A 14012-nucleotide genomic window follows, 5' to 3' on the forward strand; every position below is an offset into this window, starting at 1 on the left:
GCACATCGTTCTAGTCGCTGTATGTGGGACGCGGCCTCAGCATGGCTGGAGAAGCGGTGCGTCGGTGCACGCCCGGGATCCGAACCCGGGCCGCCAGCAGCAGAGCACGTGCACCTAACCGCTAAGCCACGGGGCCGGCCCTATACAATAATTTTCAAAAGCCACCTTCCTAAGGAGGTATGAAACAACCCAATTTCTACAGCTAAAAAAAAATTCCAAAGCATACCCACACTTTAGACTACAAAAGGAAAAACCTAAGCTTAGAAACACATTGGATCATATTCACAAAAACCTGATGAGAAATGGCGAACAGTTACTCCAGGGCCCTGTCGCGTATAACACAAACCTTAACTAGAACAGAAATGAATGCTTCTAAACAAAATGATACTTCCTAAATTACAAATGAAAAAAACAAAGCTTTCATTTAACTCTCAGTCATCACTCTGAACCTACACCTTTTGGTCAAGACACTCACCTCTTTGTCAAAGTTTGCTTTGGTGAACTCCAACGAGTTCAGGAGTGCATTAGTAGCTGCTAGCTTCACATTATTACTAGGCTCTTCTTTCCTCATCCCCTGGATTATGGCAGTCAGAATCTCGTTGGATTTATCCTGTAGCTGCTCTGGGTCCTGAAACAAGCAGAGAAGTGCAGTGAATATAATAATGAGTTCATGACTAATCAGCAGTCCTTTTAACTGAAAAATCCACTCGAGTGAGATCCACTTCTCCCATCTTTTCCCACACATTTCCATTTAGGGACACAACCACTTGCAAAATATCCCAGGGTCCGGTAGTCCAAAATCGAACTGTAACAAGTTAAACTCATCAGCTTCATATTTGACTTCTTAGCATAATGACTCTGGGCATGAGGTAATGCTGGCTTTTTTTTTCCTTCTGTGCAAATGGAGATGGTAGTCTGGTGTTTTTTTCCAGGCCATCTGTACCAACTGAAGTAAAGCTTCAGAACATCTGAGGACCAAGGATAAACACCTGGGCACAACATCTAGGGAGTCTAAGTCCAGGTCAAGTGCTGTGGACTTCTTTGCTTCATCAAGTCTGTGTATCAAAACAGACACCAAGAGTGGTAACCTCAGCAGCAACAACGGTCCTAGGAGAGCTGCATTTAACATACTCTGTTGTGGTTCCAATGTCTAAACCAACTAAAGCAAGTGTTGGCAAACTGTTTCTGTAAAATAGTAAATGAAAAAGTAACACAGCATCCATGGTACACTGAAGATCTTGAGAAAGAGATCAGGTCAAGGATGCTCCAAAACAGAGAATATCCTCTTTTAAAGTCCAGAATCTATGCCTCTCCAAACATATGGATTTCCATTTTAAGTTTGTGACCCTCAAGTGTCTTTACTTTAGGGCATGATTAGCAACGTGAGAATGTTAAGCTAACTACCCAAATAAACAAATAAAGCAGTCTTACTTCCAAAACTTTTGCAGTACTTCCACTGCTTCTGCATTAGCTTGGTTTTCTTCATGATATGATAAAGAATAATCCTAATACCATGCATGTCACAACTACAGGGAATCAGAGGTATATAAGTTAGATACATCACGCGGCACTTACTATATCTTGGCAAATGTAACCAATAGCTTCCAATGTCGACTCTTTCATGTGCTCTGTGCTGTTGGGGTTTGTGACATTGGCCACCAGCTGAGGAATGAGTTCTGGCCACTGGTTCACTGGGATCTCTGCACAAGCAATACCAGCCACACACTGGGAGGCAGAACTAGGCCGGTAAGTTTCTGTCCCCAGAGTCTGCAAAACCTGTACACACACACACAAAAACAAGATGAAAGCTATCAATTCCCAATATTATTTGAACACATTTGCCTACCACCACACCTCTTATATCAGTCTCTGAATGTTCTATAAGAGAGAAAAGTAGAAGGCATATACAGCACAGGTCAGCTGTTGAAAAAAAGCCAGCTCCAGTACCAACACCAGCACAGTTGACACTGCCCCACAGCCTAGCAATGAAACTAACCATCCCCTTATGTACAAATGGAATTCTCCAAAGCCAGACACTTCACTTCAATGCAATTAGAAGGGAGTAGCATTAAAAGGCAGAGGAGATGACAAAATTCACCTTCTAAGCTCCTTGGTGGTGGTATAATGGAAGGATGCTCAGTCTTGTTTTGTGGACAGAAAGTGTGGGATTTTAGAATGATGCTAACTCTGGGGCATTCAAGTGAGTCTGATTCACAGTAGATCACTGTCTAACCTGACTCAAGGAAGAGATCTTCCCACTTACGAAACAGAGAATGAACTTCTTCTTTCTGGTCACCGACAATTTAGCACCCTGGGTGACTTTCATAGAAAGGCTTCAGTCAAGTAACATCACTAAATGCAGATACAAAGTTACTGATGTTACCAACACCTAAGAACTAATCCTTATTTAACTTCCAACCTAAAAGGATTTGTTCTGTTTACCCAAGAATCAAAGAACTGTTCCCTCCACCATCAACAGATACCAAGAACTAGTCAGATATGCCAATTAAAATGAGATCTGCTTATCATTAAACATATTTTGTTTGAGATGGTAATCATACAAGCATTTATGTAAGGGGTAAAGGCACAGGTACAGATAAAGGATGAAGCCACAACTGACCCAGGGTTAATCATTACCATGATCAGCTAATTCAGTCAATGAACTCACTAAGAATCACCAGTCCACTCAAAAGGCAAACAGTTAACTGTTCCTGGCATGAACACAGGACAAAGAGTAGCTGCCAGATATTCAGGCCAGCTCTGCTGACTGGGTCAGGTCACTTAGTATCCTGCTTTGTAGCTAATAATAATGAGCTCCCCATCTTTCTCCTTTATACGACATATCATCATCCCTGCCCGCCCCCAACTCCAACAGCTCTACCCGGTAACAGACAGTTCCAACTGATCCTAAATGAAGGTTTTACTCTCTATGTCTACCAGAGCTAGAAGCGACTTTAACAAAAACTGTAAGTCAAAGACATGGGAGGTGGGGGTTGGGAATAAGATGAGTTGTCCAAAAACAGGGGCTGAACAGGTATTAACCCAAGTCTGACTAAGAGTTCCAGTCCAGGGTGCCTTGAACTACACTACATCATCCCCTAGTATGTACGTGGAGAGTACTGAATCTCATTCTACCTTTACCTTTTCTCTTCTAAATTGCTTCTAGAAGACCCTTAATTAATATTACTTGAGTGATTCAGAGGGTCCAACTCCTGAGTACTGAAAGTTATTTTTCTTAAAACTTGGGGTGACCCTAATGATAATACCTACTTATTAGAAATAAGAGCAATAATAAACTAGCTCTCAATTGTGTCCAAGACTCAAATTAAAAAAAAATAATAATAACCTTCGGACCGGCCCCGTGGCTTAGCAGTTAAGTGCACGCGCTCTGCTACTGGTGGTCCGGGTTCGGATCCTGGGCACGCACCAACGCACTGCTTGTTCGGCCATGCTGAGGCGGTGTCCCACATATAGCAACTAGAAAGATGTGCAACCATGACATACAACTACCTGCTGGGGCTTTGGGGAAAAAAGAGGAGGAGGACTGGCAATAGATGTTAGCTTAGAGCCAGTCTTCCTCAGCAAAAAGAGGAGGATTGGCATGGATGTTAGCTCAGGGCTGATCTTCCTGGGGCGGGGTGGGGGGGGGCGGGGCGGGGCGGCAGGGAATAACCACCAGCACTGAGAAAATGTGCTACATGTGTTATGAAAGGGAAAAAGGCCAAGACAACTGCTAAATTATTGTTCACGCACAAGGGCTCAACAAGGCCTAAATAAATTCTCATCCAAATTAAAAATAACTTTGGTGTTAAGAGTGATATGCTAAAAACCAACCAAACAAAAACCAGTCAATTACAGTTCCAACTGTGTCTTATCTCATTTACTATTGTGTAATTTAAGATGAGAAAATGAATGGGGACTATAAGCCCCACGATTTCCAGTGACTGATAAAATAAACTTCATTTATATCAAATTACTGAGCTAAAGATTAAAATGTTATTACATAAGCAGACCCAATGTGGATAGAAATAGCTCTACATATATTGAAGGAGACTCAAAGTTGGCTTTCATAACCTAGTTCCAAGTCATGAGCACCTCCATGCAAGATTGGAGAGGGAAGGAGGTATATAACTAGAAAGAGAAGTTACTGCCTTAAGGGGAACTAATTTACCTAATGCTGACACCTAGAAAAAGGAAACAGCAAATATGATGTGCATAACCATGACCTGCACAAGCACACCCACAGGAATCCCCCACTGGTTTCCCCTCAAAAACCAAGGACGAATCAATGACTGCACAGATGCTTACTTACTATGCTCTGTGCCTTATCCATGTAAGACAGGCCACTAAAGAATCTCATTAACTAAAAAAAATAAGAAAAAAGCGAACATCTGTCCACATATTCTGAATCCTTTGCTGTAGCTAGAATTATGGATTTCTAACTCAGCAAAAAAGTCACAAGAACTCCATGGTGCAGAGCAACAAGGGACATTCAGTTTTCCTCAAAATTCATCAGTCCAGCTCTTTAAACCCCTTGATAAAAAGCCAAATGTTCCTAAAAAAAATTTTTCATAATTTGCTAAGTAGATAAAAGCAACATTAACGTCATAATCTTATTTTGCCAACTCTTTGGGCTTGAAAGGCCCAAGAGATCATTTAATTCCCCTTCTGACTGCACATAGTGCCATGCCTAAACCAGCAAACAACGAAAATTATCTATAGCAGAAGTTCAACAAGAGCCAGGTGCTGGGTGACTATGGAAGAATCACTTGGGAAGACAGTTTAAAAAATATCCCTGAACCTCACTCCAAATGGGAATCTCTGCAGGGAGCCTGGAAATACATATCACTAACAAATTCTCTAAGTGATTCTGATAGTCCAAGTTGGGAACCACCAATTTGTCTACCATGCAAATTCACCAGAGACTCTACAAATTCTGGCATCTAATTCAAGTTTCCCAAACTGCTGCAGTCTATCTCAGTTGTCTAAAAAAAAATTCCAATGCATTAATGGGAACAGACAAGCTGAACTGAGAAAGAAGATTTAAATCAAATACGATTTCTATCTTCAAGTGAAGTTTAGGTCCCAGAAACCTATTACACTGTCAGCTCTATCCCATTTAAATGACAAAAAACTGACAAAGATGTTTCTTGTTCCCTAGGCTAATATGACCAGAATGAGATGAAAGTCACTTACATAATTCTTGACTTCCCGTCGAGCATTAGCATCAATAGCAAGCCACCTCTGCTGATACTGTGCCTTGATATCTGGATCTTTAGATGTCAAAGAGTTCTTGATTTGTAGACCAGCTGCAACTCTGGCAACCTGACTGTTTCCTGGATTTGCCAGCACTCTGGACAGTTCCACAAGGAAAGTGGGCTGTTAAGAGAAGATGCATTTGTGAATGAAAATCTCTCTTAGGAATTTCACCAATTGAGAATGAATTACAGAGCACCAAAACACTGGAGAAAATCTAAATTTTTTAGAACATATCATAACGTCTCAGAAAATGTCAAAATATCTACTTCAAAACTCTTATAAAAATGTTACTTGGTATATAAAGAAGTCATCCATGTTCTCATGCAGCCTCAGCATTTAACAAAGAGTTAGAGATTTTCCTACCAACATCAGATCTTCACATTAGATCCCTCAGTACTAAAGCAAATTTGACAATGTGGTAGTGAGAGGATTCTTCTCTGTACTTACAACAGTGCCTAGTACTCAATAAATATTTGTTAAATGAATGAACATGTCATGACAGGGTAGAAAGTAAAATTGTTTTTCTAAATTTAAAAAATCTTAGTCCAAAAAGAATGATACTCAAGGTGGATTTTGATCTCATGGAAGCAGGTAACCTTGTAAAAGAGAGGGAAATACTTATAAACCTAAAACATGGACTTCGGAGGTTAGTTCTATTTTAGTTCTAAGTGTTCAGTAAAAGGGGAACAATGAAAAAAGCAGATTTACAAGGAAAAACATAAATATTTAGGAATAGGGGAACATTGAAAAGTTAAAAATGTCAAGGAAAATAATTTTATATTTAATAGTCAACAGTTAATACGCTACAACCTCCTATACATTTTGTACCTGAGTTATCCACTAAACATACTGGATTCCTGAAAAGCATCCTTAATCTTTTGTAATGCACGGGTCCCCAAAACTACTCCCTTTGTTTAAAAATTGTAACACACTCTCCTCTTACCCGCAGAAAGCTCTGTGCAAATGGAAAAGTTAACAGGAAAAACCAAAAGCAGGTACTTTCTTACCACTAACAAGTTCCGCAATCACAGCAGAAGATAATTCTTAAAAGTTTTATTAATTATGTACCACTAAAGAATGTTAGGAATAAGATGTTAGGAACAAGATAAAAGCCTTCTTGCATATTAGCAAAAGTAGAAACAAGAATATACCCTAAATGGAAATGTTATCAGTCTACACTAGTGCAAAATATCTTTTCTACAGAAAGTCAAGGATAAAAAGATTAGTACTAAAAACTAGCACATATGAGGGGGGAAAAAAATGATTAAAGGCAGTTTGTATAAAATAAGCCTCGTCACTTTTTTTGTTTACATTACTTTGCCCAGATAACACAAGGGACCACGTTTAATTAGTGTTATTTAGATTTATTACCTAATACTTTTTAAAAGATGTCAAGTATCATCCACCCTTCCCTCTGCTCCCCATCCCCCCCAACAGGAGAGGGACACCAAAGAGAAACATTACTGGTACACAGGCTGTTTCAACCAATCCATCCCACATTTTTATTTCGAGATCCAGTCTCTAGTGGACTTATCTTCATTTTTTGTCTGTAGCCCTTAAATTTGAAAATACGAAAAACGAGGAACTTTCCTCTGTGATTTCATCTGGACACAGGCCCGATCTCAAGGATGAGCCTCAGCGGGTTGTCTGGGTACAGATTAAGTCTCCACTCAATTGATGTAAAAAAAAACACCCCAGGAGAGGAATAACCAGGCAGGAAACGAAGAAATACTGCCGGAACGGGCATTTGGGTGCCAGGCCTGGTCCTGAGCACAGACCAAGGGATATAGGAAAGCGTAGCGCTCTGGGAAGTAGGTGGAGAGAATCTAAAATCACATGGGCCACGGGACAGGAGAGAGAAGCCGGCCCGGATGAGACCAGGCGGGCAGCCGGGCTCCGAGCTTCCACATGGCCCCTAGGCCCGGCTCCCCCACCCCCACCCTTGCTGAACACGCAGCGCCGCGCAACCTAACTTCCCTTCCCTCCCTCTTTCTCCCTCGCGCTGCACCGCCGCCCTCAGGCCGCGCGGCGATTGGGCGGCGGTCACCCCGGCGCGCCGCGCCATTGGCCCACTGCGGGGCCCGGGGCGGGACACACCCACCGGCTTCCCGATGGCGGGGTTAGGTTGGACCGGGCGGGGGGAGGGGGACGGGATGGGGCGGGGTGGGTTCCCGAGGCCTGGGCCTCCGGGAGGGCGGGAAGGCCCGCACGCAAGGATGGGAGACGGCGGGATGGGGACGGCGGCCGGCACGCACCAGGTTCTCCACGGCCGCACGCTCCAGGAACTTCTGCGCCGCTTCCAGTTCCAGCCGATCTGGGGGAAGGAAAGTGGGAAAGGGGACAGGGTCAGAAGGGCCGGGGGTCCCTCTTCCCCCACCCGGTCACCTCGGCGCGACCCCCGGCCCCCACGTCCTACCGGGGGACACGGTCTTCTCGAGGATGGTGATCAGCTCCATGGCGGAGAAGGTGGCAGCGGCTCCTCCTAAGACGACGGCCCGGCCTCTCGGGCGGCGGCTCTCACTGGGGATGGGGGTTGGGGGTCGGGTGGGAAGGGAGGGTGGGGTGGGGGGCGGGGGTCACCACAAGCCCATTCACCGGCTCCCTCTTGGTGGTCGCTCCGGCTCCCCTGCCTTCCTCCTGGCCTTCCTTCCTCCCTCCTATTTTGCTGCTGGCGGCGATGGCAGCTGCTCCTCGGGCGGCGGGGGAGGGACCCCGGGGGCAGCTAGGAGCGCGGCTGGTGCTCGGGCGGCGGAGGGAGAAAGAAGGAAGGGAGGCGATAAGTGAACGGCGGCTCGCAGGGAGGGAGAGAGAGGAGGGAGGAAGGCGGAGGGATATTCGGGCCGGGCCTCTCCGCGGCGGCACCGCGCTCCTCGCCGATTGGCTGCCGCCCTGGCCACGCGGAATCCCCAATTGGCCGGGTGGGCAGCGTTGAAGGGCCGCCATGCACCGATTTGCCCGCCAGTTTCAAGGCCCGGGTTAGCTGGGCGGGCAGCGGAATGGGGCGTGCGGATTGGTCGAGGGGAGAGAGGTCGGGGTGGGGCAGGCGAGAGCCGGCCGCTGATTGGGTTGGCCTGGTAAAGGCCTTGAGCTCCGACCGGCTGCGCGCTGGGAGGAGGGTGGACCGAAGGCAAGACTCTGGGCCCGCGTGATTGGCTGGGATCCTAGACGTTGATGGGATAGGGCGCCCGGGAGAACTGGGGAGAGGAGTTCGGGGTCGCGGCCGCGGGAAGGCGGGAGGTGCCCCGCCGCTTTCGGAGCCCGGCGCGGGGCACGACGGGACGCCTCCGGGAAGGGGCGGAGCCGTGTGCGGGCTGCGGTTGGGGAAGCGCCGTCACTCCGAGGGGCGTGTTGAAGAGGATTTCGCGGGCCCGAGCGGGGGAGGGGGGACCGTTAAAGCCCTGCACCGCGCCCACAGGAAGCTGCTTTAATGGTTAGGCCTCCTTGGTACCAGGCTCTCGGCTGGGAAGGACTTTGAAGACCATGCGGTTCAACTTTCTATTTGCAGATGTGGAAACTGAAGCCCAGAGAGGGTATGCAACTTGTCCAAGGTTACACAGCGGGTTAGTGGCCTGGTCTGGACTGGATTCAAGCGCTCCTGACTGCCCTTGGCCTTACACGCAGCTTCCTTTCCAAGGAGGAGAATGCGCATGCAGATCTTTTAGATCTATTTATAGGGTTTGAGGCTTGTGCTGTTTTAAGGCCTAACTCACGTGGGATGGGCATTTGGATTTCTCTTAGACGCCCCATCCATAGCTACCAGGTACTTAAAGGAATATAAATGTTTCATCCTGCGAAGGTGCCTCTAATCAAGGCACAACCGTGAGCCAGCAGGAATGTGTGTACAGGCATAAAGGATCGTGGTTCTTAGCCTTATTTAGTTCTAAGCCCTGGAAGAAACTAATGAAAGCCTTTCCTTAGCAGAATGCACATAAAGAAAATGTGCATACAGTTTGACTTCCCTGACATTGGTACATGGACTCCCCGTGAAGAATGTCCTGAATTACTACATTTTCATTGTATTGATCTCGGGGTAATTGGATATAGCTTATAGAGCTCTTTACCAAATAGCTTGAGCTTGTGGAATAATTGCCCTACTCTAGTCATACTGGGAATACCTGGGAGGAACTCCGTCCTCTCTGAGAGATTCCACCCAAGAATTAGAAAAGCTTGGGGCGGGTACTGTGGCATAGCGGTTGGGTTCCCGCGTTCCACTTCGGCGACCCGGGTGTTCGCCAGTTCGGATCCTGGGCACAGACATACTCACCGCTCATCAAGCCGTGCTGAGGCAGCGTCCCACGTAGAAGAATTAGAAGGACCTACAACTAAGACAACTGTGTACTGGGGCTTTGGGGAGAAAAAAGAAAAAAAAAAGCTTGGCCAGCTACCTTTAACCTTAAAAGAGAAAGAAGAGGTCTTTCTCTGCTAGAGATATCTTTGCAGTTGTGATGCTGGAAGTGTGGGGACACCATTCCTCACCTCATTCTGTGACTAGCGGATTTCCTGTGGCTTAGCCGTCCTCCTAACCCGGCCTTTGGCTTCATCTGTTAACTGAGGAAGAACGGCCCTGTGTGTAACTTTGTTAGGAATCAATGAAGGTTAAGTGAGATGACCTCCATGAAAATCTTGAACTGCCCTTATGCGGATTACCCATGCTACAAATGATCCAGAGTTTTGTCTCACTCCAAGCCAGCTTTCTCCTGCTCTCACCGGTGTGCTGAGCCACCCCCTCTACTCGACATCAGTCATGATATACCAGTGAGGGCAAATGGATTTTTAAAGTAGCTGAAATAAAATGCTGGGAAGATAAATGTTTTGCAGCAAAGTTCCAGTCAAACAAAAGATCCTTCCCAAAACCCAAGTGAAATGAGTTTTTAGTTGAACTAAGGTTCCTGATGATGCTGGCTAGTCCCTGTCCAAAGCACTCAACACTAGCCTGCACTCAGCAGATGCTAGTGAGGCACCAAAAGGTATTGAGCACACAGACTCCAGAAACTGTCCGCCCGAGTTCATATCCCAGCTCTGCCTCTTCTTAGCTTGTGTGACTGACTTTGCTAAAATGCAGCTAATAATTGTACCTATTTCGTGTACGCTTTTGGAAAGTCTTAAGTGAGTTAATACATGTTAAGGGCTAGGAACACTGCTTGGCATGTTTATATATGTTGGCTATTATGTATTTAGCATGTATTTTGTACTAAGTGAGTGGTTCTTGGTCCTTGGCCTGTTAGAGAAGAAAGACTTTAATCAATTAATCTCAAACAAATGTTGGGGCTGGCCCGGTGGCGCAAGCGGTTAAGTGTGCGCGCTCCACTGCAGCAGCCCAGGGTTCGCCGGTTCGGATCCTGGGCGCGCACCGACGCACCGCTTGGCAAGCCATGCTGTGGCAGCATCCCATATAAAGTGGAGGAAGATGGGCACGGATGTTAGCCCAGGGCCAGTCTTCCTCGGCAAAAAAAGAGGAGGATTGGCAGATGTTAGCACAGGGCTGATCTCCTCACAAAAAAAAAAATTCTCAAACAAATGTAAAGTTGTAAAAATGCCAAATGCCAAAGAATGACTCAGGACACTCAGGGAAAGCTTACTTGAGAAAGAGAAGAGACTTATTCAGGTGGAGAAGGGAGGAATAGCATGTGCAAAAGCCCTGTGGTGGGAGGGAGCTTGGGGATTATAAGGAACTGCAAGAGGGCCAGTACCTCCAAAGCACAGAGAACAAGGGAATGAGGTAAAGCTAGAGTGTTGAGTAGGAAAAAGACCATGTGAGATCTTGCATGCCATGCAGATGATTTTGTCTATATCTTAAGAGCAAAGGGCAGCTATTCAAAGGTGTTAAGAATGTTGGTGGTTATAATGTGGAGATTAGCCTGGAAAGAGGGAAGAGTAGGTGCAGGGAGACCAGTTAGTAGGCCATTGCAATAGTCCAGGTAAGAGATGATACTTGGAGAAAGGAGAAGGGAAGAAGTAATAGTGGAAATAGATAGCAAAATTAATTGAACTTGGTAACTGACTGGAAGAAGAGGGAGGTGTCACTGGTGCCTGCTGGATCTCTGGCTTGCACTGTGGAATGGATGGTGATCCCATTTGCAGTGTTTCCCAAGTAGGAGGAACTGGAAGCCACCTGGTTTAGTAGAGTGGGGAGAGGTACAAGTGTTTCTTGAGCTGTGTATGGAGTACACAGGTTTTAATGTGTTTTCTCTATAACTTTTTGAGTGGCAGGAATATTCATGTCCAATGAACGAATTATGAAATTAAAAAGAAAAACTGGGTTTCATTCTTACTCTACCATTTCCTGCTGTATGATCCTGAACAAGTCACGTAAGCTTTTGGGTCTGTGAGATGGGAGAATCTGGGCCGCACCTTGGGTGGTCTGAGCATACACAGGAGCCTCTCTGAAGCGCTCGGGACAAGTGTCTCGTGCCGGGAGACACTCGCCAGGATCTGTGAAGCACCCAGTCCCCCCATGACCTGCAGCACATACGTGTGAGAAGACTGGCTGCGAGGGGAGAAGCAGTCGGGCTGTGACCTGATGCCCTTTCCTCCTGCGCAGAGCTGACCCACCTGAGACGGGTCAAACTTTGGCCTCATTAGCGTTGAGGAAGAATGGAGGTGAAGGCGACATCTGGAGGACTAAGTGCCCCTCTGCTTGGTAATGGGGCAAACTTCGTTGCCGTTTTCCTGACTTCCCACGCTTCTCCCAAATAACTTAGAGAAGAGAGAGCATTCGCAGAAAAGCAGCCGAGACGTTGCTCTTTCAACTTCAACCCCCAGAAGCAGAAATACTATTATCATCAAACAATTTTCTCGTCTCCCCCGCCCTTCCCTTCGCTCACTAGGCTCCAGCATTCTTTCTGTTCCTTGAAGACACCATGATGTATGAGTCTCAGGACCTTGGCATTCGCTCTTCCTTCCCATTAGTACTGTCTCAGTTCAGATGTCACTTCCTCAGAGAGGCCTTCCCTGACCACCCCATCTAAGGTGGTTTCCACAGATAGTCTTTGGGACGGGACCCTATTTGATTATCTTCAGAAAACCTCTCAGTACCTGAAATTATCTTTTTTTTTTTTTTTTTTTTGCTGTCTGTTCTTACCCCCACTAAAATGCAACTTCCATGAGAGCAAGGATCTTGTCTGTCTTGTTTGTAGCTTAAAATTGTGCCTCACACATAGTAGGGTCAAGTGTTTGTGAAACAGATGAAGCATACGTAACTACACATGCAACATGTCCTTATGGCCTGTGAGAAGTGACAGTCTAGCTTTGTAAAGACACTTTATAACTTAATTTGCCCTCTTTTCCAGTGTTACCCACACTAGCCCCTACATGTACCTTTGATCCATCAAGCCAACCATCTCCCTGTGTCCTGCAGAAGTGCTCATCAGTGTCCTAGGCCTTTCCCCTACCTAGAATTCCCTCCTTGTCCTTCTCTGTCTTCTAAGTTGTACCTTGTTAATTTGTTCATTTAACTACATTAATTTATTGGATGTCTCCCCCACCCCCTAGGGCATTTCAAGCATAACATGAGAATATGATAAAAGCCATAAGAGAGGTACAAACCCAGTGCTGTCATGGAGCTAAAATCTGAGAGGAGGGAGAGAGACTTCTTATTTTCCAGACATAGTTATGAGAACACTTAGTAGACAAGGGAGGATTTGAGCTGAACATTGAAGGATTGGAGAACTTTGTAAATGTAGAGATTGCAATGAAGCCTTTGTTAACAAAGGTTGTGCGCATTGATATCTCTGCTTACTAACAGTGTGATCTTGGGAATGCTTATTTAATGCCTCTGTGTCTCAGTTTCCTCTTCTGTAAAATGGGGATAATAGTCTTAGCGTTGGCTTCGTAGGTACGAGACCTGTACAGTCACATAGGCACTTAGAAGGGCTGGCTTCTTGCTTGGTTTAATGTTCTGCTCTCACCGTATTGAAATGCTTCAAAATTTTTGAACAAGGGGCCCTGCAAATTGCATCCTGATCGTAGGGTTCTTGCAAAGTCCTCAGAAGTTAGCACATGTAAAGTTCTTAGAACAGTGAGGGGCTGGCATATGATGAGGGTTCAGTGAGTGCTAGCTGTTATACTGTTGTTGTTATTCTCTGAACTCTTGCAACAGTATAGCTCACAGTGTACCTCACAGTTTCGCATTTAGACAACCAGCAAATATTCTTGAGTGCCTGCTCCGTAGAGGTACTGGATGGGTCCCAGAGATGAATAGGACAGTATTTGCTGTCCTAGTGGAAGTTATGAAGAACGCATATGTTTTAAACATGCTAATTAGTAATAAATAGCAAATAATATATGTCAAATAGGAAGTATAGGAATTTTTAAAAAATACATTTTGGGGCCCCACCTTCAGAGAGTCGTAGTAGTAGCTCTGGTGTGGGCCTTCAGAACAGTTCCCCAGGTGATTCTAATGAACAGTCACGTTTTGGAACTGCTGGCATTAACTAGGGAGGCCACGTGGAATAGAGACCAAAAGTTTGGCATTGGAGTCGGTCAGACCAGGGTTTGTGTCCCTGCCGTCTGTTACTCTGTTACTTTGCATGTTACTTAGCGTCTCGGTAAACATTAAAACATACTTGTAAGATCGAATTTTAAAATGCTTGAAAAAGCTAAGCACATAGTGGACACTTAATTATGGGTTACTTCCTCTAGAGGGGGAGATGGTATCCCAGGAAGGGGCAGTCACAGAGGACTTCCTGGAGAAGAGGATAATCCACTCCTACAAGGAGTATGATTTGGATGGGAGAAAGGCTTCTAATTATACA

General features: G+C 45.7%; 1 protein-coding gene across 1 annotated transcript in view; it reads right to left on the reverse strand.

Moving 5' to 3' along the window:
• KPNB1 (karyopherin subunit beta 1) overlaps positions 1 to 8035 on the reverse strand; it is a 28068-nt gene extending 20033 nt beyond the window's left edge. The window contains exons 1-5 of the mRNA XM_058560797.1: positions 7676 to 8035; positions 7515 to 7573; positions 5197 to 5379; positions 1576 to 1776; positions 476 to 628 (exon numbers count right to left, since the gene is read on the reverse strand). Coding sequence (XP_058416780.1) covers positions 476 to 628; positions 1576 to 1776; positions 5197 to 5379; positions 7515 to 7573; positions 7676 to 7715 — 636 coding nt within the window. The 5' untranslated portion in view covers positions 7716 to 8035. The remainder of the gene's footprint in view (positions 1 to 475; positions 629 to 1575; positions 1777 to 5196; positions 5380 to 7514; positions 7574 to 7675) is intronic.
• Between the last annotated feature and the right edge of the window lie 5977 nt (positions 8036 to 14012).

This window comes from Diceros bicornis, chromosome 18, assembly GCF_020826845.1.
Source record: "Diceros bicornis minor isolate mBicDic1 chromosome 18, mDicBic1.mat.cur, whole genome shotgun sequence".
NCBI classification, from domain to species: domain Eukaryota; kingdom Metazoa; phylum Chordata; class Mammalia; order Perissodactyla; family Rhinocerotidae; genus Diceros; species Diceros bicornis.